The sequence below is a fragment of the Suncus etruscus genome, chromosome 2 (assembly GCF_024139225.1).
Source record: "Suncus etruscus isolate mSunEtr1 chromosome 2, mSunEtr1.pri.cur, whole genome shotgun sequence".
NCBI classification, from domain to species: Eukaryota; Metazoa; Chordata; class Mammalia; order Eulipotyphla; family Soricidae; genus Suncus; species Suncus etruscus.
Window position 1 is genome coordinate 79,113,132 of NC_064849.1, and position 27,338 is coordinate 79,140,469.

The 27,338-nt window shown below is 33.4% G+C and overlaps 1 protein-coding gene across 1 annotated transcript in view; it reads left to right on the forward strand.

Moving 5' to 3' along the window:
- The window catches only part of CDH12 (cadherin 12), a 1,029,254-nt gene that overhangs the window by 920,457 nt on the left and 81,459 nt on the right, over positions 1-27,338 (forward strand). Inside the window, exons 6-7 of the mRNA XM_049768382.1 lie at positions 95-214; positions 26,401-26,568. Coding sequence (XP_049624339.1) covers positions 95-214; positions 26,401-26,568 — 288 coding nt within the window. The remainder of the gene's footprint in view (positions 1-94; positions 215-26,400; positions 26,569-27,338) is intronic.

The window sequence follows — 27,338 nt, forward strand, 5'->3', positions numbered from 1 at the left end:
ATTTTAAAGAAAAAACAGAAGTCCCATCGATAATAGACTTGATCTTGGGTTGTGTAAAACAATGATTTTAGAATCGTTTCCTCTTATTTTCCAGGTGCCTATGTGCTCCAAGTTAAGGCCACAGATGCAGATGACCCGACTTATGGGAACAGCGCCAGGGTCGTTTACAGCATTCTTCAGGGACAACCTTATTTCTCTATTGATCCCAAGACAGGTAAACTTTTTATTGAGATAACATTCTTAGCATTCCTTCACGTATTTAAACTTGAATAAAATCTTGGCATTTGAAGTCGCTTATTCTAATACTACAATAAAGATTCAATATGGAGGACATAGAGCAAATATAGGTAGAATCTTACCTTGCCACTGCAGTGTCGTTTTGTAAATATCAAGGATTTAACATTTTATGGCTTATTAAATAATATTTACATATTAATAAATAGTATATAATATTTACATATTATTACATTTAACAGGGATTCTCTGCATGTTTTGTTTGAAATTTTCCAAAGCAGAGGCTCTTTTGTTCTATTCTTCAGGCTAAAATGGGTCAGTACTGTGAATTCTCAGAGCTCATCGACATGTCAAGAAGTTAGAACTTTTTTTGCTTTTTTATAGAAAGTTAGAGGATAGTAGATTAGCACTGCAAAAAGAGGAAAAGAGAAGATTAAAAATGTGAAGGGCTATGATCACTAATTTTGAAGCCATATTGAAACAATCATGTTTCCTTTATGGGGGATGGATGTCGGGAGTCAAGTAGGGCTTAGGATACTGGGGTTGTGAAGGGTGCTGGTGTTGGGAACAAACACAGCTACACTTGATCTGACTATATAAGTCTCACTATAGTTCTTGGACACAGTTCTTGGGCCATTGTTTGAACTTTGCAATGCTTGGTTACTAGACCCACCTTAAGTGCAGTGCCCACAGTGTCCACAGTGCAGTGCTATACACGGTTGGTGCACAGGCTGTTGGAGAAATCTAAGTCTTCTCTTAAAAAAATGCTAGGAATATGTTCCACCCTTTGAGCTATCTCCCCAAACGTTCTAATCATATTTTTGTGTGAATCCATGTAAAAGAGTGTTGTTCAACCTTTTTATGAATGTGGTTAACTCTTGACCATATTTTCACCTTGTCACTCTAGACCAGTGCTTCTCAAATAGTGGGGCGTGCCCCCACAGAGCGGGCACAAGGCTCTGTAAAGGGGGGCACGTTTGACCTCGGCAAACACTGTCATAACAAGCTAAGCCCCGTGTTTATCTCTCTGTATGTTTCTGGAGCTTAGAGTTGCTGTGTCACTATGCATTGCAAAATGTGCTCATTGTAGCCATTAATCCAGACATCACCTCTGATTAAAAATCAGCTCAGATTACTTTATATATTTTTGTTTTTCAGGTTAAAGGTTTTTTTTTAAATAAAGATACTATTTACAGTCATATGGGAAGGTGTGAAAAATGTTTTCATCTTTCTAGGGGGACATGACAGAAAATAATTGAGAAGCACTGCTCTAGACAAAGTTTCTAGCTTTACTAACTTGAAATATCATAGGGGCCCATTTGGAGATCAAACAGCCTCAGTTAAAATAATAACTGGTATGGCCGGAGGGATAGCACAGCGGTAAGGCATTTGCCTTGACACTGCCGATCCAGGATGGACCTGGTTAGATGCCCTGCGTCCCATATGGTCCCCCTAGGCAGGAGCTATTTCTGAATGCATAGCCACGAGTAAACCCTGCGTATCATCAAGTGTGCCCCTCCTCCCCCCCAAAAAAACCAACAAAATAAAATGAAATAAACTACTGGTTCAAATTTCAGTTATATATAAATCAAACAGGTTAGAACTGATGAGTAATATACATAGGACAGGAAAACATGAATGTGGAATTTGAGTTCTCATTTAAAGAAATTGTCTCCTGTTTCAAGTAAATTTAGGATTCCAAAAGTTGTTATGGTGAGTGAGTCAAGCTGAAAATTGATCAAATAAGTATTCTAGGTTATAGATCTAACAGAGTGGGAACAGGAGATAGTTAAAGGAAAAGGGACTTGTAATATATGTGACCAATTTGGATTTGATCCCTATAATAATATAGAATTCTGAATACTGTGCCAGAGGTCATATTTGAACACTGAACTACCCATTGTAACCCCTAAACAATAAAAGAATAAACAAAAAAAGGATGAGAAAGTCAGTATTAACAACTCTTTTATATGCCTTTATATGGGGAACATAAAAATGTTGATTCAGCACTATGCAGAACTTTAACATAAATTAATTCAATGAATGGTTCATGTTCTGGATTAATATCTGACTTTTGAAAATGTATTTAAACATTAAAAATACCCCCAATTCAGTTTATTTAGTTATTTTTATTTTGGGAGTCTCTCAAGCAAGGAAAGAGTCCCAGTAGTTTCTATCAGGTGTGTGTGTGTGTGTGTGTGTTTGTGTGTGTGTGAGAGAGAGAGATGAGAGAGAGAGACAGAGAGAGAGAGAGAGAGAGAGAGAGAGAGAGAGAGAGAGAGAGAGAGAGAGAGAGAGAGAGAGAGAGAGGAGAGAGAACTGGGGCAGTTGTTCAACACAATGATCCACTGATGTTATGCTACTAGGCATTATTGTGCCATAATTCCCAGGATACATGAGGTGCTGAGGAAGGGGTCCACTCAGTTTTGAGGTGAAACATGTGGTGCCAGGATTTTAGTAGAGATTGGCTGCATGCAAAGAACGCACCTAAATCCCCTTACTTTCTTGGTTCTCCAATTATTTTAACAGTATTCATTTCAAACACTATCCTTGTAATGAATTAAACATTCAAAATTTATACTTCTTTGGATGTATATGTATATACATATACATGTGCTAAAATGTATATAGTAACTATATACAGCTTAATTTATAATTAATTAGATTTTAATGTTACCTCAAAATAAAATCAATTGAGTAGGATTAAAATAAATGGAAAACATTATGTCAAATGATCCTGTCCTCTTTTCACTTGTTTCATTAAACCAATTGGGTCACAATAGTATCAAAATAATTTGAGGATGAGGGCTGACACTTTAATACTCAGGTAGAGCACTTGTCTTTCAAATAGCACACCAGAATAAGACACCCCCAACACACACATAAGTAGGGTCCTGTGATCTGACCTGTAGTGATCCTGACTAGCACAGAGCCAGGAATATCCACCAGGCCTGGCCATCAAGACCAAATAATCAAAGGAATAAATAAGGGAGATATTTTTTTACATAACCTAAAAGCTGTATATAGTAATAAGGTCAATTTCAGCCTCCAAGATACTTCAGTGCTAAATAGCATTCAGAATGGTTTATGGAAATATAATCTCTGACTTAGAAATGGGTTTAGATGATGCAAATCTAGAGGGTGGAATGTTGAGAGTGAATGTGACGGAGAAATTATACTTGCAACATGTTATTTTTAAGAATAATTTATGAGAGTAAAGACATTTGGTGCTATTTTCTTTAGAAATATTTTTCATATTCAATGGTCTGAAATAATATGCATCTCCACACAAAAGGAAAAAAATATTAAGGAAATCATGTGGGAGTTGTTTACTGATGTTAGGATGATACAAATTTCTAGAAAAATAAAGATTTGAACAGCAGGTGGAAAGCATGGACAAATGATAAAAGGAGTTTATAACTTGATAGATTTGTTAAGTGGAAGCATTATAGGATATTTTTTATATTTTCTACATATACATAGTAAATGATATTTTATATAGTCACTGATATTAATATATAATTTTTATTAATTTACCACTGAATGGGAGATCCCTCTCATGATGCTAAGGGGGGGTTGTGGACTCAGTATTCTCTTCCAGGAGATATTTGGACAAATAACATTATGGTCCAGTACCCAGCTCCAAGGAATACCTAAATTTACTGTTACATATAATCTTACAGAAACTGAAGTATATAGATATCTATATAAAATATATAGATACACATATATATGTATATATAGATATAGATATTTGGGGGAAATATGGTTCTCATTTTTCAAACTCTGACAGGAAGTTCTAAGAAACAAATCATATAGAAGAACTGAGGAAGTGCAGAGACCGAGAAAAGGGATGTTCAGTTTTACAGTGGATAGATAGAAAGACAAATGGATAGATAGATACACATATTATATACATCCATGCTTTGAGTACAGTGTAGGGATTTTATATATTCAGAGTGTGTGAGAAAACATGGAAAAAAGTGATAGCACAGTGGATATGGTGTTTGCCTTGTATGCAGCCAACCTGGGTTTGATCCCTGATATCCCATGCAATAACCTGAGTGATATCCCACATAATACCAGGAGTGATTTTTGAGTGCAGAGCTGGAACTAATCCCTGAGCACTGTCAGGTATGGACCAAAAAATAAAACAAAAACAAAAACAAAAAGTGTGTGAGAAGAAAGGTTCAGGGTATAATTTTAGTGAAATATATTTGCATGGAAAATCTTATAGAAAGGCAAATTAAAACAATACAAAGATGAATTTCTGTATATAGCATAAATTATTATTGCAATTTCTGTAGTCAAATGAATATTCCACAATAAATAATGAGTTAAAACTTTTGTTGATATTGCAGTTTTAGTGTCAACTTTGATAAATGCTGATGCCTTTAGAGGATTTAATAAAATAATTTTCTATTTATAATATTTTACAATTGTTTGTATTTTTACTTACTGTTTATTTGTTATGAGTTGAAAGTGAAGCAATGCTGGCATAAAATATGCAATGGATTTTTTTAGGCATTGATTTTCACTGGAGACAGAAGTCTTGGTACTAACAATACTTCAGACCACTAGACAGGAAAAGAGTGGATGAGAAGGCACTTCATTAATAGAATGATAACTAGTTCTTCATGCACAGAAACCATTAAGAGGACTTTTGTCAAATTTATCACCTTGTGGTAGATAAGAATAAATCAAAAATCAAGGATAATTGCAATTTCTCAGAAATAGTATCCATTTGTTCTGGCTATATAGTTTCCTTCCATAATTTCATTTTGTACTATTAAATAAAATTCATAAAATACTTACACTTCAAAATTTTCCACATTTAACTGTATGAAAAGAGTTTGAAACAATTTTAAATAAATAATTTCACCAAAGGTGTTGATGTATAAATATTTAAGGAAAGATCAATATACTCATATATTATTCATTTGAAAATAGAAAAATAGAAAATCTGTTCTGACTAATACTGCTATTTGTAAAATATTCTTAGCATCTCTATCCAAAGTAATGTGACACCTTTAATTATGAAAAATATAAATCAAAGCATTCTATAAAATAATGCTAGGAAAAATAATTTGTTTTTACAATAGACAAATTCTATCCATTGTAAGTATAGTCCATTGTATTATAATTCTGTCCATTGGAAGACTACTTAGTCCACTTGACTAAGTATAAAATAATGATTTGGTGTGGGTTGATGATATAAATACCATGCCTTTCATGCAGCTGACCACATTATTATCCACAGCATAATATATTCCCTGAGCAATACTGAGCATACTCTAGAGATACTCAACACTTTCATAGACACCCTTTGTATATATATATGGCTTGAGCATTACCATAGACTCAGATTCCCTCAGAAGTTTATGTTGTATATGACCAAGAATTTCTAGGAGGTGCCTGACCATGGCCACCAATGGTGTGCTGCTGTTAGCCCAAAATAAAGAAAATAAAATAAATTATATAAAATTTAGTAGCAATGTATTTACAGTTCTAACATTCCTATATCTATCTCAGTATGTGATTTAATAAATATTTATCTTAGTAAAATCACATAAATATCTTAAAAACCCTGCATATAAATACATTTTATAAAACAATTATTAACATGTATACTTATGGTTAATTTCATAAAAGATTTAAATATTTTATATGGGTTATACTTTTTAGAACAGCAGAAGTTTTATTTTTGACATATTTATACACTAGAAATTCATTTATAATATATAAAACATTCAGCCACAGGCACTGTAATATTTTCTCTAGTTTTTGAATTGAGAACAACAAATATTTCCATAGCATAGATAATGTTAGGGAGAAAAGAGATATTTTTTTTAAATCATCTCATTTTATTTAGGGAAAACTAACGAAACATTGTTATAAATAAATTTTTTATTACCTCCATGACTTATGTTATAATTAAAAATCAATTTGGGAGTAGAAATTCCCCCATGGTGTCCTGAGACTATCTCCAGCAAAACACAGCCCTGAAGTGTATGTTAATGGTTAGATGTTAGGGTTGGTTATACATTTCTACTCACACTAGTGGTTCTGGGAGCCACCAGAGCTAAACCAGGAATGCTTGGTGGGAGGGGGGGGGCATAAACGCCAAGAGTTACATTTGAGGCCTCATGTAAGGCATGCATTCTAGTCCTCTGAGTTCTATAGGTAGACACTGAATAACTTTTTAAAAAGCTGCTTTAATTTCCACCCATTATTCCTTTTTAAAAAGTTTAAATTACTTTAATTAATACATGGTTGAAAGGTTGTTCATAATACAGTTTTATTTTTCATTTAAAAAGTTGTTGATTCCGGAGAGAAAGCATGGAGGTAAGGCATTTGCCTTTCATGCAGAGGACCATTGGTTCGAATCCTGACATCCCATATGGTCCCCCGAGCATGCCAGGAGTGATTTCTGAGCATGGAGCCAGGAGTAACACCTGATCACTGCCAGGTGTGATCCAAAAAACCGAAAAAAAAAAAAAACAACAACAACAACACATATATGGCTTTTTCAACAATGACCTGCTTACAGGACAGGGTTCTCTGCATTGCCCTTTAATTGTGAGGTGAAATGAGAGGATGATCTGCACCATCCTGACTGCAATGTAGGATATGCAGATTCCAGGATCTTTAATACAGAAACGTGATACCAACAACAGAGACTGTGTGAAAAATAAAAGTGTATTGGCACTATAGACAATGACCTGGAATGGACAAACTAGTTTGCCTGGAGCATAGAGTTGGTCTTATGCCAGGAAACTTCAGGGGTAGGGTCTCCTTGTATTTAGGCCAAAGCTTTTCCTTTCCATGTCCCTAGGGCCTATGCAAACAATAATTGCCACTCCAACACCGTTTTTACTGTGTTCCTTTGACTCTAATCCTTAAGAAAAACAACCCACTTAAACTTTTGAGGTTAACTTAAACTAATATGCATGTGCATGGAAATGTAAAAAAGTACTTTGCCTTCAATGTTTAAGAAGTTACTTAAGTTTTATGTCTTTAGATTGCTTTGTGTGCTGCTAAGAAATATTATGTACTACAATCTGGAGACTTGAGGGACAAAGTAAATGTACATGGGTTCTGTTTTATTTTTCTTAATGTTCTTTGGATGAAAGTTCAAAGTTAAGATATCAGCAAAGGGACTACTGAGAATTCTGTTTATGGGTGATTGTCCTTCCACTGAAACTTTACCTTGTCCTCTTTCTTTGCATCTTTGTTCTCATAATTAAAAATAAAAAATTAATAAAAAATCCATACCCCCATTCCCCACAGTAATGCCCTCCATTTTCCTCCTCCCCCACCCTTGTCTGTATTAGAGACAGGCATTCTATTTCTCTCATTCACCACCATTGTCATGATAGTTGTCAGTGTAATTATATTTGCTTATTTTAATAATTATAATTAAAACTTATTTAAGTCCTATGAATAGACAAACATTTACTTGTTGAAAAATATTTGGTATTATGACCAAGATAAGTTTGCCATAGACTTTCCCTTTACTTTTGCTATGAAATTGCTTTTGGTGTTTAAAGTAGATTCACTTTAAAATGTATTTTGGAAGGATTTTGTGGTAAAGATTGTAAATATTCAATAAGCACACTAGATAAGCTAAGTCAATAAATTATGCCTGCCTATAAAAAAAAAGTTGTTAAGTTTGAGTCATACAATGTCCAACACTGTTCAATAATGAACAACTCCTGTCACCAATGTCCCTAGTTACCCTCCCACTGCTCTCACCTCTGCCTTGCCTGCCTATGTGGGGGACATTTTCTTCTCTCTCTCTCTCTCTCTCTCTCTCTCTCTCTCTCTCTCTCTCTCTCTCTCTCTCTCTTTCTCTCGTCTCTCTTTCAGTTACTTTATATTTTGTATTTTTGTATTATTACACACTGTGGTTTGTAATATAGCTACTAAAGATTTATAATACTTATAACTTTATTTACTTTTAACACTCAGTGCTTGACCAGTGATTATTTCCAACTATCATTGTCATAATGGTCCTTTGTCTGCTCTGATTGCACCCACACTCCCTCTCTTTCTTGTTACTCCTGTCCCTTATCTCTATTGTCTCTAGATAATATTACCATATTATCTAATTTTTAATACCCCCAAAATAAGTGTGATTGTTCTATGTGTACTTCCCTCCTGCTGACTCAATTTGCTCCACATAATACTTTCCATATACATCTATGTAGAAGAAGTTATCACTTTGTTTACATACCATGCTATTTTAGTGACTTTTACTTTAGAATACAGTTTGACATTGGGGAAAATGGTACCATTCATGTCCTTTATCCCCAAGGGAGGCTGTAGCTATCCATATCCCATATGAATTTCAGGAGTTATTTTTTATCTATTTCATTGAAAAATTTCATGGCTATCTTTGTAGGGATTAAAATAAATATATGCAATGCTTTGGAAAGTATTGAAATTTTATGATGTTAAAATATAAAAAGGTCATGTGTTTCATTTTGTTCTCTTATGTTTCTTGAATTACTGTTTTGTAGTTTTCTATGTATAGGTCATTCATCTAATAAGTTGATTTCAGTAAGTTAACTTGATTTTAGGAAGCACATTGAAAATAAGTATTTTTATATCTCTTCTCTTTCATTATTTGTATAAAGTAAATATAAAAGCCATAACATTTTGCATATTATTTTGCAGCCTGTCACTGTCTATACAAAACTATTTCTAGAAATATATTTTAAGTTTTCCACAAACAGTAAGAGTTTAACTTCTTCCTTTTCTATGTGGCTGTCCTTGATACCTTTTTCTTGTTTATTTGCTATGGCAAATACTTTCAGTATTATGTTGAGTAGAGGTGGCCAGAATGGGCAAACCTATCTTGTGTAGGTCTGAGAGGAAAGGATTTATTATTTCATTGTTGAGTCTGTTTGTCATGGGCTTGGTATAAAAGGTTTTGATTATATTGAGGAAAATTATATAAATTATCATCCTAGAGAAAGGTTGTTTTTTTTTGATGAACGGGTGCAGGAATTATCAACTTCATTCACTGCATCTACTGGCATGACCATATACTTTTTATTTTATTGATAATGTGTATTATATTGATTGGCTTGCATATGTTAAAACATACTTGCATCTCTAAGATGAATTCTATTTTGTCATTTTGTATAACCTTCTTGATGAATTTTATTATGTTTTCTAGTTTTTTGTTGAGGATCTTTGCATCTGTGTGCATTGAGCAATTCTCTCATTTTTTGTGGCATTTCTATCTCACTTTAATATCAGCATAATGTTAGCTTCATAGAAACAATTTGAATGTTTTTTGTTTATTTGATTTTCTGGAAGATCCTGAAAATTATTGACAGTATGTCCTCTTTAAAGATTTGAAAGAACTCTCTTATGAATCTATATGAGCCTGGGATTTTGATTATTACATCTATTTCCTTATTAATTATAGTTTTTTTCAGGCATTTCAGATTTAACATTGGGAGGTTACTAGTGTCAAAGAATTATTCCATTTCTCCTAGGTTCTCTCATTTTGTTCAAATGTTTATCAAACCAATATTTAATTAACCTTTGAATTTTTGTAGTATCTGTACTAACATCTGCCCTTTCATTTATGATTTGTTTATTATGCTTCTCTTTTTGTCTTTTTTTAATTTATTAAACACTTTTTTCTTTATTTAAACATCTTAATTACAAATATGATTGTGATTAGGCTTTAGTCATGTAAAAAACACCCCCCTACACCAGTGCAACATTCCCACCACCAATGTCCCAAATCTCTCTCCATCCCACCCCACCCCCACCTGTACTCCAGACAGGCTTTCCAGTTCCCTCATTCATTCACATGATTATGATAGTTCTCAATATAGTTACTTCTATAACTGCACTCACCAATTTTTGTGGTGAGCTTCATGGAGTGAGCTGGAAGTTCCAGCCCTCCTCTCATTGTCTCTGAGGATAATTGCAAAAATGACTTTTATTTTTCTTAAAAAACCATATATGAGTGAGACTATTCTGTGTGTCTCTCTCTCCCTCTGACTTATTTCACTCAGCATGATAAATTCCATGTACATCCATGTATAGGAAAATTTCATGACTTCATCTTTCCTGACGGCTGCATAATATTTCATTGTGTATATGTACCACAGTTTCTTTAGCCATTTGTCTATTGAAGGGCATTTTGGTTGTGTCCAGAGCCTGGCTATTGTGAATAGTGCTGCAATAAATATAGGTGTTAGGAAGGGTTTTTTGTATTGTATTCTTGTATTCCTAGGGTATATCCCTAGGAGTGCAATAGCTGGGTCGAATGGAAGCTCAATTTCCAGTTCTTGGAGGAATCTCCATATCGCCTTCCATAGAGGTTGAACTAGACGGCATTCCACCATCAGTGGATAAGAGTTCCTTTCTCTCCACATCCCTGCCAGCACTGACTGTTCTCATTCTTTGTGAGTGTGCCAATCTCTGTGGTGTGAGGTGGTATCTCATCCTTGTTTTAATTTTCATCTCCTTGATGATTAGTGATGAGGAGCATTTTTTCATGTGCCTTTTGGCCATTTGTATTTCTTTTTTATCAAAGCGTCTGTTCAATTCTTCTCCCCATTTTTTGGATGGGATTAGATGTTTTTTCTTGTAAATTTCAGTTAGTGCCCTGTATATTTTGGATATTAGCCCCTTATCTGATGGGTGTTGGGTGAATAGTTTCTCCCACACAGTGGGTGGCTCTTGTATCCTGGGCACTATTTCTTTTTTTTTTTTTTTTTTTTTTTTTGTGGTTTTTGGGTCACACCCGGCAGTGCTCAGGGGTTACTTCTGGCTCCTGGCTCCATGCTCAGAAATTGCTCCTGGCAGGCACGGGGGACCATATGGGACGCCGGGATTTGAACCGATGACCTTCTGCATGAAAGGCAAACGCCTTACCTCCATGCTATCTCCCCGGCACTATTTCTTTTGAGGTGCAGAAGCTTCTCATCTTAATGTATTCCCATCTGTTTATCTCTGCTTTCACTTGTTTGTAAAGTGCAGTTTCCTCCTTGAAGATGCCTTTAGTCTTAGTGTCATGGAGTGTTTTACCGACTTATTGTTCTATATATTTTAAGGTATCAGGTCTGATGTCAAGGTTTTTAATCCATTTGGATTTTACCTTCAAACATGATGTTAACTTGGGGTCTGTGTTCGCTTTGTTTGCAAGTGGCTAATCAGTTCTGCCAGCACCACTTGTTGAAAAGTTTTTCCCTGCTTCACTTAGGATTTCCTGCTCCTTTGTCAAAAATTAGGTGATTGTATTTCTGGGGAATATTGTCTGAGAACTCAAGCCTATTCCACTGATCTGTGGGTCTGTCTTTATTCCAATACCATGCTGTTATTATAACTGTTGATTTGTAGTACAGTTTAAAGTTGAGGAAAGTAATGCCTACAATTTTTCTTTTCCCTAGGAGTGCTTTAGCTATTCGAGGGTGTTTACTGTTCTAGATGAACTTCATAAGTGTATGATCCACTTCTTTGAAGAATATCATGAGTATCTTTAGAGGGATCACATTAAATTTGTACAATGCTTTGAGGAGTATTGCCATTTTGATGATGTTAATCCTGCCAATCCATGAGCAGGGTATGTGTTTCTCTCTTATTTCTTGGAGCAGGGCTTTATAGTTTTCTTTTATAGGTCCTTCACATCTTTGCTCAAGTTGACTCCAAGATATTTGAGTTTGTGTGGCACTAATGTATATGGTATTGCCTTCTTGGCGTCCATCTCTTCTCTATCATTATTAGTGTATAAAAAGGCCATTGATTTCTGTGTGTTAATTTTGTAGCCTGCCACCTTGCTATATGAGTCTATTTTTTCTAGAAGCTTTTTGGTAGAGTCTTTAGGGTTTTCTAAGTATAGTACAATGTCATCTGCAAACAGTGAGAGCTTGACTCCTTCCTTTCCTATCTGGATTCCCTTGATACCTTTTTCTTGCCTGATCGCTATAGCAAGAACTTCCAGTACTATGTTGAAGAGGAGTGGTGAGAGCAGACAGCCTTGTCTTGTACCAGAATTTAGACGAAAGGCTTTTAGTTTTTCTCCATTGAGGATAATATTTGCCATTGGCTTGTGGTAGATGGCTTTAACTAGATTGAGAAAGGTTCCTTCCATTCCCATCTTGCTGAGAGTTTTGATCAAGAATGGGTATTGGACCTTATCAAATGCTTTCTCTGCATCTATTGATATGATCATGTGACTTTTATTTTTCTTGTTGTTGATGTTGTGTATGATGTTGATAGATTTACGGATGTTAAACCATCCTTGCATTTCTGGTACAAAACCTACTTGGTCGTAGTGTATGATCTTCTTAATGATGCATTGGATCCTATTTGCCAGAATTTTGTTGAAGATCCTTGCATCTGCATTCATCAGGGATATTGGTCTGTAATTTTCTTTTTTGGCAGCATTTCTGTCTGGTTTGGTATCAATGTGATATTGGCTTTATAAAAGCTGTTTGGGAGTGTTCCTGTTTTTTCAATTTCATGGAAGATCCTGGCTAGGATTGGTATGTACTAATCAAGGGATATGTGCAACAGGAAGAAATCAGATTATTAAACATATATGCACCCAATGAGAGACCGTCAAATTATCTAATACAATAACTGACAAATCTGAAAGAAGACATCAATAATAACACAATAATTGTGGGAGATCTCAACACGGCCCTGTCAACACTTGATAGTTCAACCAGACTGAAACCCAACAAAAACATACTAGCCCTGAAAAGAGTAATGGAAGAAAGATGTCTAGATATATACAGAACACTCCACTCCAAAAAACCTGGATACACATTCTTCTCCAGTGTACACTGGTCATTCTCCAGGATAGACTACATGCTGACACATAAAACATACATTCATAAAATCAAGAGGATAGAAATCTTGCAGGCTACCTTTGCTGACCACAAGTCTCTGAAATTAGATGTGAACTTCAAAGCCACACAGAAGAAAAACTTTAACAATTGGAAATTAAACACCCTGCTACAGAACAACCAGTGGGTCTGAGATAAAATCAAAGAGGAAATCAAATCTTTCCTGGAAACAAATGATAATGAAGATGCAAACTGCCAGAATCCATATGACACAGCAAAAGCAGTCCTGAGAGGAAAATTTATAGCTTTACAAGCACACAACAGGAAGGAAGAAGGGGCATGCCTGAATAACTTAATGACGAAGCTCATATAATTAGAAAATGACCAACAAAAGAAACCAAAAATAGGGATACAGAAGAAAATAACAAAACTGAAAGCAGAAATCAATGAAGTGGAAAACAAAGAACAATCTGGAAGATCAACAAAAGCAGAAGATGGTTGTTTGAAAAAATAACCAAGATTGATAAACCATTGGCAAATCTCACAAAGAAAGAGAGAGAAACTTGATAACCCGTATTAGAAATGAAAAGGGGAGGGGCGGCGAGGTGGCGCTAGAGGTAAGGTGTCTCCCTTGCAAGCTCTAGCCAAGGATTCGATCCCCCTGGTTCCAGTATGGTCCACCCAAGCCAGGGGCAATTTCTGAGCGCTTAGCCAGAATGGTGTGTGCCTCGAAAAAAAAGAAATGAAAAGGGGGAGATCACGACAGATATTGCAGCGATCCAAAGAGTAATCAGAGACTACTTTGAGAAACTTTATGCTACTAAACATGAGAACCTAGAAGAAATGGATAAATTCTTGGACACTTATAACCTTCCACAGTTAAGTAAGGAGGATGTAGCATAACTAAACACCCCCATCACTATTGAGGAAATTGAAACTGTAATCAAACATCTGCCCAAAAAGAAAAGCCCAGGCCCGGATGGATTTACTAATAAATTCTTTCAAACCTTTCAAGAGTATCTTTGTGAGTCTTAATAATGGTAGTCTTCAACTACTACTATATTGCTAGTAATGTCTTTCTTCTGTTTTATTAGAAGTTGTTTTAAATAGTTTGCTGACCTCTCATTAAATGCATACATGCTTAGCAGTATGATTTCTTTGAGGCACATATTTTTCTTATTATTAAGAAATGACAGGGCCGGAGTGATAGCACAGAGGTAGGGCAATTGCCTTGCACACATCTGACCCAGGATGGACATGGATTTGATTCTCGACATCTCATATAGTCCCTAGAGCCAGGAACAACTTCTGAGCACAGAGCCAAGAGTAACCCCTGAGAGTCTCCAGGTGTGGAAAAAAAGAAAAAAAGAAATTACCCTCTCTGTGTCTTATAAACTTTATTAAGCCTGGTTTGTGATGCTTGGTATTTGTATAGCTCCAAAAATTTATCTTTTATAAATTTCTTTTTTTTTTTTTTTGGTCACACATGGCAGTACGCAGGGGTTACTTCTGGTTCTATGCTCAGAAATCGCTCCTGGAAAGCTGAGGGGACCATATGGGATGCCGGGATTTTAACCACTGACCTTTTGCATGAGAGGCAAATGCCTTACCTCCATGCTATCTCTCCAGCCCCATCTTTTATAAATTTCTATACCATATATTTATATATGTATTATATTTAATTTAGAAAAGTGAGTGTATGGTTATCTATAACACTGTAGCCTTATTTGTGATTTACTCTTTCATTAAACATGTTCAGTCATCTTATTCAAGATTTTGTTTAGGAAAGTCTGGTAAAAGCTATTGAGAAAAATGACATTATTGAGACTTTTGCTCTTTGTTTCCATTGATTAAATTTAATTCATTGATTAAAGTATTCAAGTCTCTGACCTACGTGAAATATTTACCATATGTTAGATGGCATTTACTATTCTAGATATTTAAAAAATGTGTTGGTGTTTTCAACCCCATAATAAAATTAAAGCATGAGTCAGAATTTATATTTTAGTTTAATGTTTTATAGTACTATATAAATATTTACAATGTTCAATGGAGTGAAAATTCTTTCAATATTAAATTCAAGTAGGATATTTAAGATTTATAAAAACCTCTGATAAATGTGAAAGATAGGAGAACATCATTCTACAAGGACAAAATAAATTATTATCTACACAAAGTGGACACTCCTTTAGTACAGTTTGCATTGGCTGATTAGGCACATAAAAAAGCAAGGAAAATAATAGTGAGAATTAGATAAGAACGAAGTAAAGATGTATCAGGAATACATCTAACATATATATTAAACTCACGTTGTATCTGCTACCCCTTCCCGAACTTCTTGCCTATCTTTCCTGAATGGTGAGACCCTCCCAGAGATGGGAGAGGTGTGTGGTTGCTAATTAAAGGTCGGGGGGTGGGGGAAGGGGTGAGAGGCAGATGCAGCAAGGGAGAGAGATATGGAGCAAGGAGAGAGGAGAGACAGGGTGAATGCAGGAGCAGGAAAAAGCTTAAAAGACATGTGAGGAATATGCACAGGGAGGTTAGGGCCTTGTAATAAAAGCTGTATTTCTCCTGAAACTTAATCTGACTGCTGTGGATCATTTTTTTATCCTGAACCCACAGACTTGAGGGCCAAAGGGGCTGCAGGTGCCAGGCCAGGCAAAGAAAGGCCTCACCCTCTATCCAACCACACTAGGACTCAATAATTAATGCAATAGTACCTACTAATAAAATTATACACATTTATAGAAGTTTACATCACAAAAATAATATGCAGACAATGGCTCACATTTCACAAATATAGAGAGATTTCTATCCCAAAACTTGCAAGCAGGCGATAGTCCTTTGTGTTTTTCAATGTCACACTTCAAACGAAATCAGTGAGAAGCTCTAGTTGCCTTATTTTAGCAATCTTGAAATGCACACATCAACGCAGCTAGAACTAAGAACGAAAGAAAAATGCTCTGGGGGGATGTGATACATGCCTTTAGGAAATTGTAGTGCTGTCATTCAGGAGAGTAGCTAGCTGTATTGTGTGCTGAGAGGAAAAGTCACACAATAACTAAGATGCATCAAGAAAGACTTTTGGTTTCATATTTTTTTTAAATGGTAGTGTTTCTCTTTAAATAAGAAGATATCTCTTCAGATTGTGAGCTTCACGAGACTAAAATTGTTCAGGCAGATGACCAAGTGATCAACAAGTGATGATAAATCAGATGAACTCCTTTGAAGTACATTTCTTTATATTCATTGGCCTGTCAGTTTATTTAGGCACTGGGGAACTAACTTGAATCAAGTAAATTCTCAATAAATCTTTATTATAGTGTGATCATTAATCAGAAGATTTTAATCAATTTTATAGGATAAAATTCTCTGATGTGATATTTGGTAGTAGTATTAGACTGTCAAAATAGATGAGTTTAAGAAAAAAAAGACATTTTAGTAAGCAAGTAACTCATGTAAACTGTGTTACTTGAGAATTCAATTTACGGGGCTGGAAAGATAGCATGGAGGTAAGGTGTTTGCCTTTCATGCAGAAGGACGGTGGTTCGAATCCTGGCATCCCATATGGTCCCCTCTGTCTGCCACGGGCAATTTCTGAGCATAGAGCCAGGAGTAACCCCTGAGCGCTGCTGGGTGTGACCCTAAAACTGAAGAAAAAAAAGAATTCAATTTACATGAGTCACATGAGCGATGGCAAATCTCTGGCACACGTGCCAGCTGTGGCACGCAAAGGCCTTGCAGCTGGCACTCGGGAAGGTCCGCAATTAATACATTTATAAATTTTATAAAATTATTTTAGATACTAAAATCTTGTTATTAATGTTTAATTGACGTGCTGGCGCTTTGAGGAAATTCTACGGTTTTGTGCGGCAGTTAGGGCACTTGGGCTCAAAAGGTTAGCCATCACTATTAGCCATTACTATTAAATATAGACTGTCATAGGTAGAAAGAGTTTAGTTAGTAGGTAATTAACTGTCATAGGTAGTTCAGAGTTTCTATATTTGATTCCTACTGAACATTACTAGATAACTCTTTATATTTGAAATGTATTATTGGCAACAATCATGTATTCATTGGGCATGATAAATACAATAACTTTGTTATTATTGTTTAAGTATGTGCTAATTTTTTTTATTTAAACACCTTGATTACATACATGATTGTGTTTGGGTTTCAGTCATGTAAAGAACACCACCCATTACCAGTGCAACATTCCCATCACCAATGTCCCAAGTCTCCCTCCTCCCCACCCGACCCCTGCCTGTACTCTAAACAGGTTCTCCATTTCCCTCATACATTCTCATTATTAGGACAGTTCAAAATGTAGTTATTTCTCTAACTAAACTCATCACTCTTTCTGGTGAGCTTCCTGAGGTGAGCTGGAACTTCCAGCTCTTTTCTCTTTTGTGTCTGAAAATTATTACTGCAAGAATATCTGTGCTAATTTTTTTAAAAAATTCATTTCATATTTGAAATTAATACAAAGCTAATATATATTAATTTGTTACTCATTAAATTGATTCATTCAACATTTAAATACATTTATTTAAATAAATGTATATTAATTTACATGCTATTTTTAACACAAGGGGGCTCACAAATATTTTTATATTTACATAGAAATATGTATATAATATAAATATATATTTATGTCTAAATATATACTCTTTATATTTATATTTTTTGTGTACCAGAGCTATAGCATAGCAGGTAGGGTATTTACCTTGCACATGGCTGACCTGAGTTCAATTCCGGCATCCTATATGGTCTCCTGAGACTGCCAGGAGTGATTTCTGATTGCAGAGCCAAGAGTAACCCCTGAGCACTGCCGGGTGAGGCCCCCAAAACAAAGTAAAAACAAATAAACAAACAAAAATTATTTTATTTTCTTTATATTTATTTTCAAAGTTTTATTTTAGATATTTAAATGGTTTTATTTAGTTCTTTATTTCAATTCCATAAAAAAAAATCCACTATCCTTCCCCACTTCCCCATTTCCCTTCATCCATGGTAAACTTTTTACTGAAAACCATTTCTTAGATTGAGGCTATTTTCTAAATATAGTTGTATAATTTTCAGTGTCTTTCTTCTGACTAATTTTACTCAGTATAATACTCTGTCAAATCTATATACAGACCAGCAAATTACACAGTTTCATCTTTATTTATAGCTGAATAGTACTCCTCATATAAATAGTACCATAGGTTTTTTCCAGTCATCTGTAATTAGGTCAGTGATTATTTTCCAGATTATGAATATTGCAAATGGCATAACAAACATATATTTTCTGAACAGAGTATTTGGGTTCTTGGGGTATATGCAAATTTATATAATTTTAATTCTTTGCATCAAAATGTTTTTTTGCAGTTTAACTGTGAAATTTAAACAAACTTTATCATTACTTCAAGTTAAAATTATGACTTTTTAATAATTTACTTTTTTAGTAAATTAGATAACATAATAGACTTGTACATTAAATACATCTTTATTACTTCAAATTCTTACTAATAAGGACATAATCAGCATTTGACATCACTGAACTCTTAAGTTGTAGAAAAAAATTCATCATATAAAATATAACTTAATTTACTCTGATATATAATCAAAAATAATATAAAAATATGTACTAAAAATGTCATCTTATTTGAAGCTAATTTGTATGTAATTTTCTGAACAGTGACAAAAATTACTGCACATATTTTAGATGATATTTTATCTTTAAATATGTTTATTTTACATATGATAAATTATGTATGTTAATGTTTTTATCTAATATTGTTTAATTGTTTTATATCTGGCATCTTTATGTCACTAGTTATCTCACAGAAGCTAAATTAAAAACCAACAAAATAAATGTGAAATTAATAAGTTACTTAATAATATACTATATAACAGTTATTAACATTATATAATATAAAGAGATATTTATGTAATATATGCAATGCATTCTTTTATTTTATTTATTGATTTTTGATAAGCAGGCTCTATCCATATCCTTCTTGCTGTGAATAATGTTGTAATAAAAATAGAAGCACATTTATACTTCCAAAAATTTATTTCATCTCCTTTAGTTTTTTATTTAGTATCATCTAAAAGTTCAATTATTATATGTATGATAGTTACATTTACAAAAGTTTTGCATAAATATGTGTTTGCATATTTGCATCAATATTTGCATGAATACAGTGACTATAAAATTTATATATTTTTCAAAAATACAGAGGCTTCACTTTCACCCATATTCCCCTCAACACTTACAATTTATCTTTTTATGTTAGTATGTGATTTGTAGTCATATTCAATGTTCTCAGAGGCTACTCCCTGCTCTGACCTCAGAAAGCTTGCATCAGGCAGTGACCAAGGGATTTTACAGAGGTGCAGATTAAATTGGGATTCCTGCTTGCAAAGCTGAGTCCTCTTTTAGTTACTACTCCATCCACTCTTGTCTTTATTGATGACTGTAATTTCAAAAAGTGTGAGATTGTATATAATATTTATTTTTACTTTATTCTGATAACTATCTATATTGAGTCTTTTTGTACAATTGTTTTCTGATTTTATATCAAAATATTAATTTTATAACTCTTAAACAATTATTTAAATCTTTAAGAAAAATATATTTCATTTGAGGCATCATGATTTACAATACTGCTAATAATAGGGCTTATGCCATTTGATTTCACCATTGACTCAGGCCCTCTTCCTCAAATCACACTCCTCCTCAGTGGCAAGCTTAGTTCTGTAGACTAGTCCTTATGGTCTGTTACCTTTGGCCACTTTTTATTTCATTTATATCTTTTTTTATAGCTCACTCTTGAAAAAGATCATTCTAGTTCTGTCTTCTGACAAACTTCTCTCGCCTCTTCCTCTTGACCAACATTTATATGTCCTTGTCTTTCTCCCATTTGTGTCTTTTTTTTTTTTAACATTTTTTATTGTTTAATTTCATTTTAATTTTCCTGAGCAGTTTTGTTTGTTGTGCAGAAAATATTGAATTTGACAAAATCTGTTTTCTTAAATTTGTTTTTTATTATTTGTGCTTTTGTCATGATATTTTAAAGACTATCATCAGGGCTTTTGTCCTATTCTTTTTTAAAAAGAGAATTAGACTTCCTTGTAGTTAAGTCCAAACTTTGATCTAATATTAATGAGTAATAGAAAATTAAAATACTATTTAATAAGTTTTGTGTGGCCATACACTTTTGTAGCACCAAATTTGGAAGAGACTTTCATTCACCATTGAATATTATTGTTTTCCTGTTCAATTACGAGTTGAAAGTTTATATCAAGAGTTATTTGTGGTCTCTCAAATCTATTGATTTGTGTGACTATTTGTTATCAGAAGAGTGCAATTTGGATTAATATAGCATCTTTATATATTTTCAAATTAGGAATTTTTATTCTCCTAATTTCCTATTTTTATTTAATGAATTTTCTTATGTTATCGGTGATTGATTTTGCTGTCTGGGTGCTCTCTTTACATAGGTTTAGGATGGTGTTTCTATAACTATATAATAATGTTCCATAGAAATGCTATTAGAGATAGTTTTGAATCATTGGGTTTGGATTATATGGTGATTTTAATAACATAAATACTTTCTATATAACCATGTATCCTTAACTATTTTATTTTATGGACAAATCAGTAGTATTATGTTTTCCTTTTTTAAATATGTTTTTGTTAGTGTACAGAAAAAATGTCCTGTGCATCTATATTGTGTCTTGTGTATTTATTAAAAGTAGTGATTAATTGTTTTGTTTGCATTTTTTATTTTTGTTGGGATTCCTAAAACTTTATTCATATAAAATCATCTTCTGGAGGTAGGGCTGACATTGGGTTTTGCCTGCTGCTGACCCAGATTTAAGCCCTGACCCTGCATTGTCCCCTGAGCACCTCCAGAAATAAACCTGATCACAAAAAGCTGAGAGTAGCCTCCCAACTCCAGGTGTAACCCAAAAGCCCAAAATAAATTAGATTAAAATAAAAATATAATAGATCGTAAAAAGCAAGTGATCACAGCTGGAGAGAAAGTCAAGAGGGTAATACAATTTTCTCCTTGTAGGTGGAGATTAGGTTTTGTTCCACACATGCAAACAGTTCCTTATGCGTGCAAGGCCTTACCCCTAAGGTCAGAGACATGAGATGGGTTCTCCCAAAAACAAAGACTTTACTTATTTATTTTAATAATTTTGATGGCTTTTGTTTATTTCTCTTTTCTTGCCTGTTTGCTCTGGTTAGAATGAGATTCAGATGGATATTTGAGACATATTAGGGATTAGGCCAGACCATCCCTAAATTTGTAGCTGTATTCCCGAGAGTCACTAAGTAGAGAAGACTCCAGTTTTTGTGATATCCAGAAGTGATAACTTTCAAAAATTTTTGAAATATGGTTTATTCATCTTAAAAGTCATTATGCTTTTATATCTTCCGTGAACCTAATAGAGAGCATACTTGCTATATAGAATAGCATACATATGCTGATTTTTTTTTCTAGTACGTGCTGATGGATTAGTGACTTTCTATTTTTTCCTTCTGGAATGCTTCACCTTGTATTCTTTCCAGATTTGCTGCCTCAAATTCACTGAGATTTCAGCATAAAAAGTTTTCTTAGTGAGTAGTTTACTGACATGATCTAATCATCCTCACCACACAAATCACCATCTGAAATAATTGTGTAAGTACTTTGAGATCTCCACATCTCTTTGTATGAAGCCCATAAATACAAGTTCCATACAGAGTTTTGCATTTCAGGTCTATCAATTATCATCTCTGAATGGAAACATGCCACTTGATTGAAAATTTTGAGATTTGTGTAATAAAATAGCTTTTTATGAAGTTAAGAGCAGACTTTAGGATAACTGAAAATAATAAACAAGAACATCATGCAATGGCAAATATGCACACTAGAGTTTGAAGTAACAAGAGCCTGAGGACAATTCAACTGTGCATTGAGTGACCAGCAGTAGACACTGTTGGATAGAATAAAATGGTTCTTTGGTGGAAAGATGGTGCGGTGATTTTGAACTCCTAAAACATATGAAACTTTGCCTTCCACCAATGATATTTAAAAAAAATTAACTCAAATAAAAGAAACCACCCAAAATGGGACCTGTGGCTGGAACTGGTAGATGTAATATGAGGTCAAGCTCTTAAATGTTGGCTTTGCCTTTATTTAATTTTTAATCAAGACAATATTATTTGCAGTGTTTCACATTTAAGTTATAGGCATCAATACCAAAGCTAGTGTCAACTTCTCTCCATCAACTTCTACCTTTAATGGGACTATTTCATTTTAAAACAAGTTGATAGCATTTTATTATAAAATTTTATCAAACTAGTCCACATTACAACAATTGTAAGTATAACGTTTTGTTAACAGCCAAATTGTTGGACTGGGACCACTGACATAAGATCAATAAAAAGATTTAACAGAAAACAGAGGGAGCCTGGAGAATCCTCACAGCTGTCTGTTCAGAGACATCAGATGAAATGTGTTTGGTTGTGTAGGAAATAGAAAATAATAAAAATAGGAGTCAACTCTGGAACTAGGAATCAACTGTAAGTAAGATCTAGGGATATGAACAAAAGAGTGAAATATGTTGTATAGTAAGTTTAATGCTTTTTCTTTCACTTAAAAGAAACAGGATGTAGTCAGGGTAACATGGGTTGCTATAACTTCGTGTTTTGCTTCTATAGCTATCTATACTTTCTTTTGACTCAAGAATAGTTAATCCACAACTTACTCAGTGTGTTTGCAAATGTGCTCAAAGCCTATATAATCTTACCAAAACTTCTAGTTGGTGTTCCAAGCTCATGGAGTGGTCCAAGCTTGTGAACCTTCTGCTTCTGAGCTATATGCCTCAAAAAATTTCTCATTTGATTACCAGAACGGTCAGTCTGTGTAGCAAGATTCATTGGCTCATCTCTTCTCAAGGGTCTCCAAAAATCCTTCTTGAAAAGGGCATTTATGCATATGGTTTTATTTTTTATTTTGTTTGGGTTTTTTTTATTTTTGGTTTGTTTTTGGGACACACATGGCGGTACCCACCCAACTCTGCACTCAGAAATAGCTCCTGAAAAGCTTAGGGGCCAGTTGGGATGCTGGAGATCAACCTGGTGAGCTGTATGTAAGGTATATGCCTTACCCGCTGTGTTATTGCTTCAGTTTACTGCATAAAGTTTTATATGGGTAACATAAGTCACACACAGTTTCCCTTCTACCTCAGTGGTGTTTTTACACTAGCTAGTGAACCACCCATTTTTGTTGCCACTACAATGCCAATACACTTTTATCTATATATTGATTGGTTAGTTTAGTTTAATGGTCAATATCATTTCATCACAGAAATACATGACTTCTAAAACATAGTAATCGCCTGCCAAGTAATAAGAGAGAACAAGAAATAAAAGAGGATTCTATAAAATCTGTAATGTGAAATTTAATAGCAAATACAAGTTTTCACCATTTACCTTCTATTCCAAAACTACATGAGATAATAAAACTATTACTTTAGAATAGATGCTAACAAAATATATTGTCTTTTGATCAATCCTGCAATTCACCCTTATTTCAAGAAGTAGCTCCTGTAAAACACATAACTTTGAATTATCACATGCAATGCTTTTATCCCAATCTGTCAACTTATTTTCATCTCAAATTTTCCTCATCAGAGACTTAACACATTTTTTGAAAAGTAGCTCAAAGACATATATTAAGGGTTATGTATAACCTTAACTCATTATAAAGGAAGAGTGTATCCAGCATCATTCATATAAATTTTATATATAATTTTAAATATATAAAGACCTCAACCATATATTTTCATTAAAATAAATGAAAATGGAATCGAGATTATTTTATTCTTACTTTTATTCAAACTCTCTTGATTACATATTCTGAAACTTTTCTCAAGAATAGGATATCCAAGTCATAATAAAATTAGGTAACTTGATAAGCATTTTTAAATAAATGAAATTTACTTAAAATAAATTTAAGGTAACAATGGAAGAATATAAATATTTTTCTACAAAATCCATATTTTGTTTCTATTTTAGTTTTATCAACCAGTAATTATTGTCAGTATATTTACATAAATAAATACTGAAAGGTACAAATGCTCAGATGATGATTCTAAGCCCAAATATTGAAGGCACAAAATGCAGCATTAATATCTTGTCTGCTTTTTTCTTGGGAGGCAATTAGACCCAAACCTTTTGAAGCTTTCTGAAGGTCAAAGTGCATTTTAAAAAGTTTAATTTCTGAATAGTTAGTAAACAATAGGTGACTATAAAAGTAACTTTTTAAAAATAAGCCCCTATCAAGCTTTCTCAAAAGACCATAAAGTTTAAAGATTTGCTTTTCTCCAGAACTTTATTTGATAAGAAGCTAAAAACATCTACAAATTTCCCATTTTATTTTCCTAACTCAGATGTTCTTAAATCGAAACAATGATGGGCAAGAGGAAACAAACCATATTTTTACCAGCCTATATTTTCTTTGAAATTGCTTATCAGCACTGTTCTCTAATGAAATTCTACCATGTGTTCTTTCAATGCAGAAGTATTGTACTAAATTAAGAAGCAGAAGAGAGGTCACCAAACATGGAGCAGGATGCAGTATAGCTGCTGAAAACTATAAAAGATATCCAGAAAAAGATAGTCTTTTTATAACTTTGATAATGATATTTGAACTTATTCTAATTCTATGAAATGCTTTATATAAATGAATAATTTATATAAACTTTACATAGAACAAATTTTATATTGAGAATATTTATTTTTAAAATGGATTGAATAAAATAGGGATCATGTATATTCATATATATGTATAATACATAACTGTTTTTATCTTAGATATTTTAATAGTGAAAATGAATAGAAAAATATGGTTGAAATAGTGTAATAAAACATATGAATATAACCACACATTAATCTCAACTGTAATTATTAAAAGAATAAAATTTTTAGGTGTAAAGTTTAAAAAAAGCAAACCTAAAAATTGTATAGTGAAAAACATGTAGGATGAATCATCAATAAAAATATCTGTTAATAAGTATGAAGGAGAGTTAGAGAAACAAAATAGTGGAGAAGGTGCGTGCTTGTGTGTGTGTGTGTGTGTATGTGTGTGTGTGTGTGTGTGTGTGGCTGTCCCAGATTTGATCTCCAGAACTCCATAAAGTCCCCTGAGCACAGCCCAATGTGATTCCTGAGGGCAGACCCCAGGAGTAATACCTGAGCATCACTGGGTGTAACTCAAAAACTAAGCAAGACAAAACAAAAGAGATTAAAGGAATCACTCTGTAAAGAGTAAAAACATATTAAATTAAAGGATATTAGTACCTAGTTAATGAATAAACAATAGCAAAAATAGAGTTCAATATTAATATTCCTTTTCTATAAAGAGTCAGAAAAATGGTTGGATTGTAGATGTGGGAATCACATACCAAGGTAAATTGGATAAGTAGATAGTGGTGGCAGAGGAAAATCAGGATTGTATAATCAAGTGAATTGTGTTTTTAAACTGTGTGTTGATATTTTTGGTATTCATTTATGCTATGATATTTGAAAAACAGCCCAAAGATTAATTGATTTAAGATTAAAATGTTTTACATTCTGTCTTCAAAACTAATAGGTAAGATTGGAATTTACTATAAAATTTTTGCATAATATGGCTTGCCACAGAATGAAAATTTCAGTCATCTTAATGAATAATATAAAGTGTTTCAATAATTCAAAAGACCAATAAATGAACAGGATATGCACATATCAATTTATTCATCCAATAACCCAATTACTGAGTTATTTTATAAACTATGTTCTAAATGTTCGGCATTGTCCTAGAAAATGAATAATTCTAAAGACAATATAAAGCATATAAAATTGTAATCATGTTTATAAAATATAATAGTTTTCTAAAAAGTGAAAAAGCTTTTTTAGAATTGTCCCTCTAATTATAGCCACATGTATTTTAGCGTACATATTTTAAATCTATGGCAGTATTTTATTTTTTAGTTAGTTTTATGTTTTCTAAATTATGCTAACCTGGTTAGATAATGATCTTTGGAGTTGATGCTTTGTCGTTTCACCATACTTCATAGGAATCCATAGCATGTTGATGATAACAATATCAATTACAACACTATATTAAGAATTATTTTAGCTATTGTATAATTTGGAAGAATCTCTTACCCATTGTATAATTTGGGTGTTTTTCATTTTTAAAGGGTATATTTTTTTATTAGCATGCCTTTGTTAGTGCACCTAGGTCGAATTATTTCTTGTGGTTGACGTTTTAGTTTTGGGAGGCATGTGTGTGACATTTATCTTTAATCCCCTCTCAAGGTGTTATTAGAACAGCTTTGCCAAACATGGACCGGGAAGTCAAAGAACAATATCAAGTCCTCATTCAAGCTAAGGATATGGGCGGACAACTGGGAGGGCTGGCTGGAACCACCATCGTGAACATCACCCTCACTGACGTCAATGACAATCCACCTCGATTCCCCAAAAGTATGTTTTTCTAGTTAAGTTAAATCAGTGCAGTGTAATCAACATTTCTTTTAGAAATTCACTTTAATTTTCTCACTTATAGTTATTAGGAAGCAAAAGTTCACTTAGATATGTTGAGAAGTTTTCTCTTAGATTATATTATTGTACCATAATAACATTTTAACAAATAACATGTGAGTCAATAATAGAACGATGAGCCTTTTGCTATTGATTTTCATTGAAAAATAATCACATAACTTGCAAAATGGTGCACACTTCTTATTAGTTGTGAACTAAATACAGATTATGAAAGATTTTAAGATAATAGAACAATGAGCCTTTTGCTATTGATTTTTATTAAAAATATTCACATAACTTGCAAATAGGTGCACACTTCTTATTAGTTGTGAACTAAATACAGATTATGAAAGATTTTAAGGCACATTTATAACATTTATATTTATGTTCCATTTGCTATGCTACATAATTTGCATAAGGAATCTGCCTTGGCTTTAGCAATTATGTGCTAAATTATTTTTATAAGTATGTGTGTATTGATGAAACTACTGTGATGCTATTTACCTGATTTCAGTCTATTTTGTTTTAGTTTTACAACAGGTGAAAATTGCTAGTTTCTATGATAATAGGCTGATTCACACCTGTATCTTCTCTGTAACTCTCTGTTACTTACCGAAAATGAGTACTTCTCACTTGGGTTACATCTAGTTTTCCTTTGCAGTATTACATTTAATACCATTCAGTATCTGTCGATTTTCTTTATATTTTTAAGA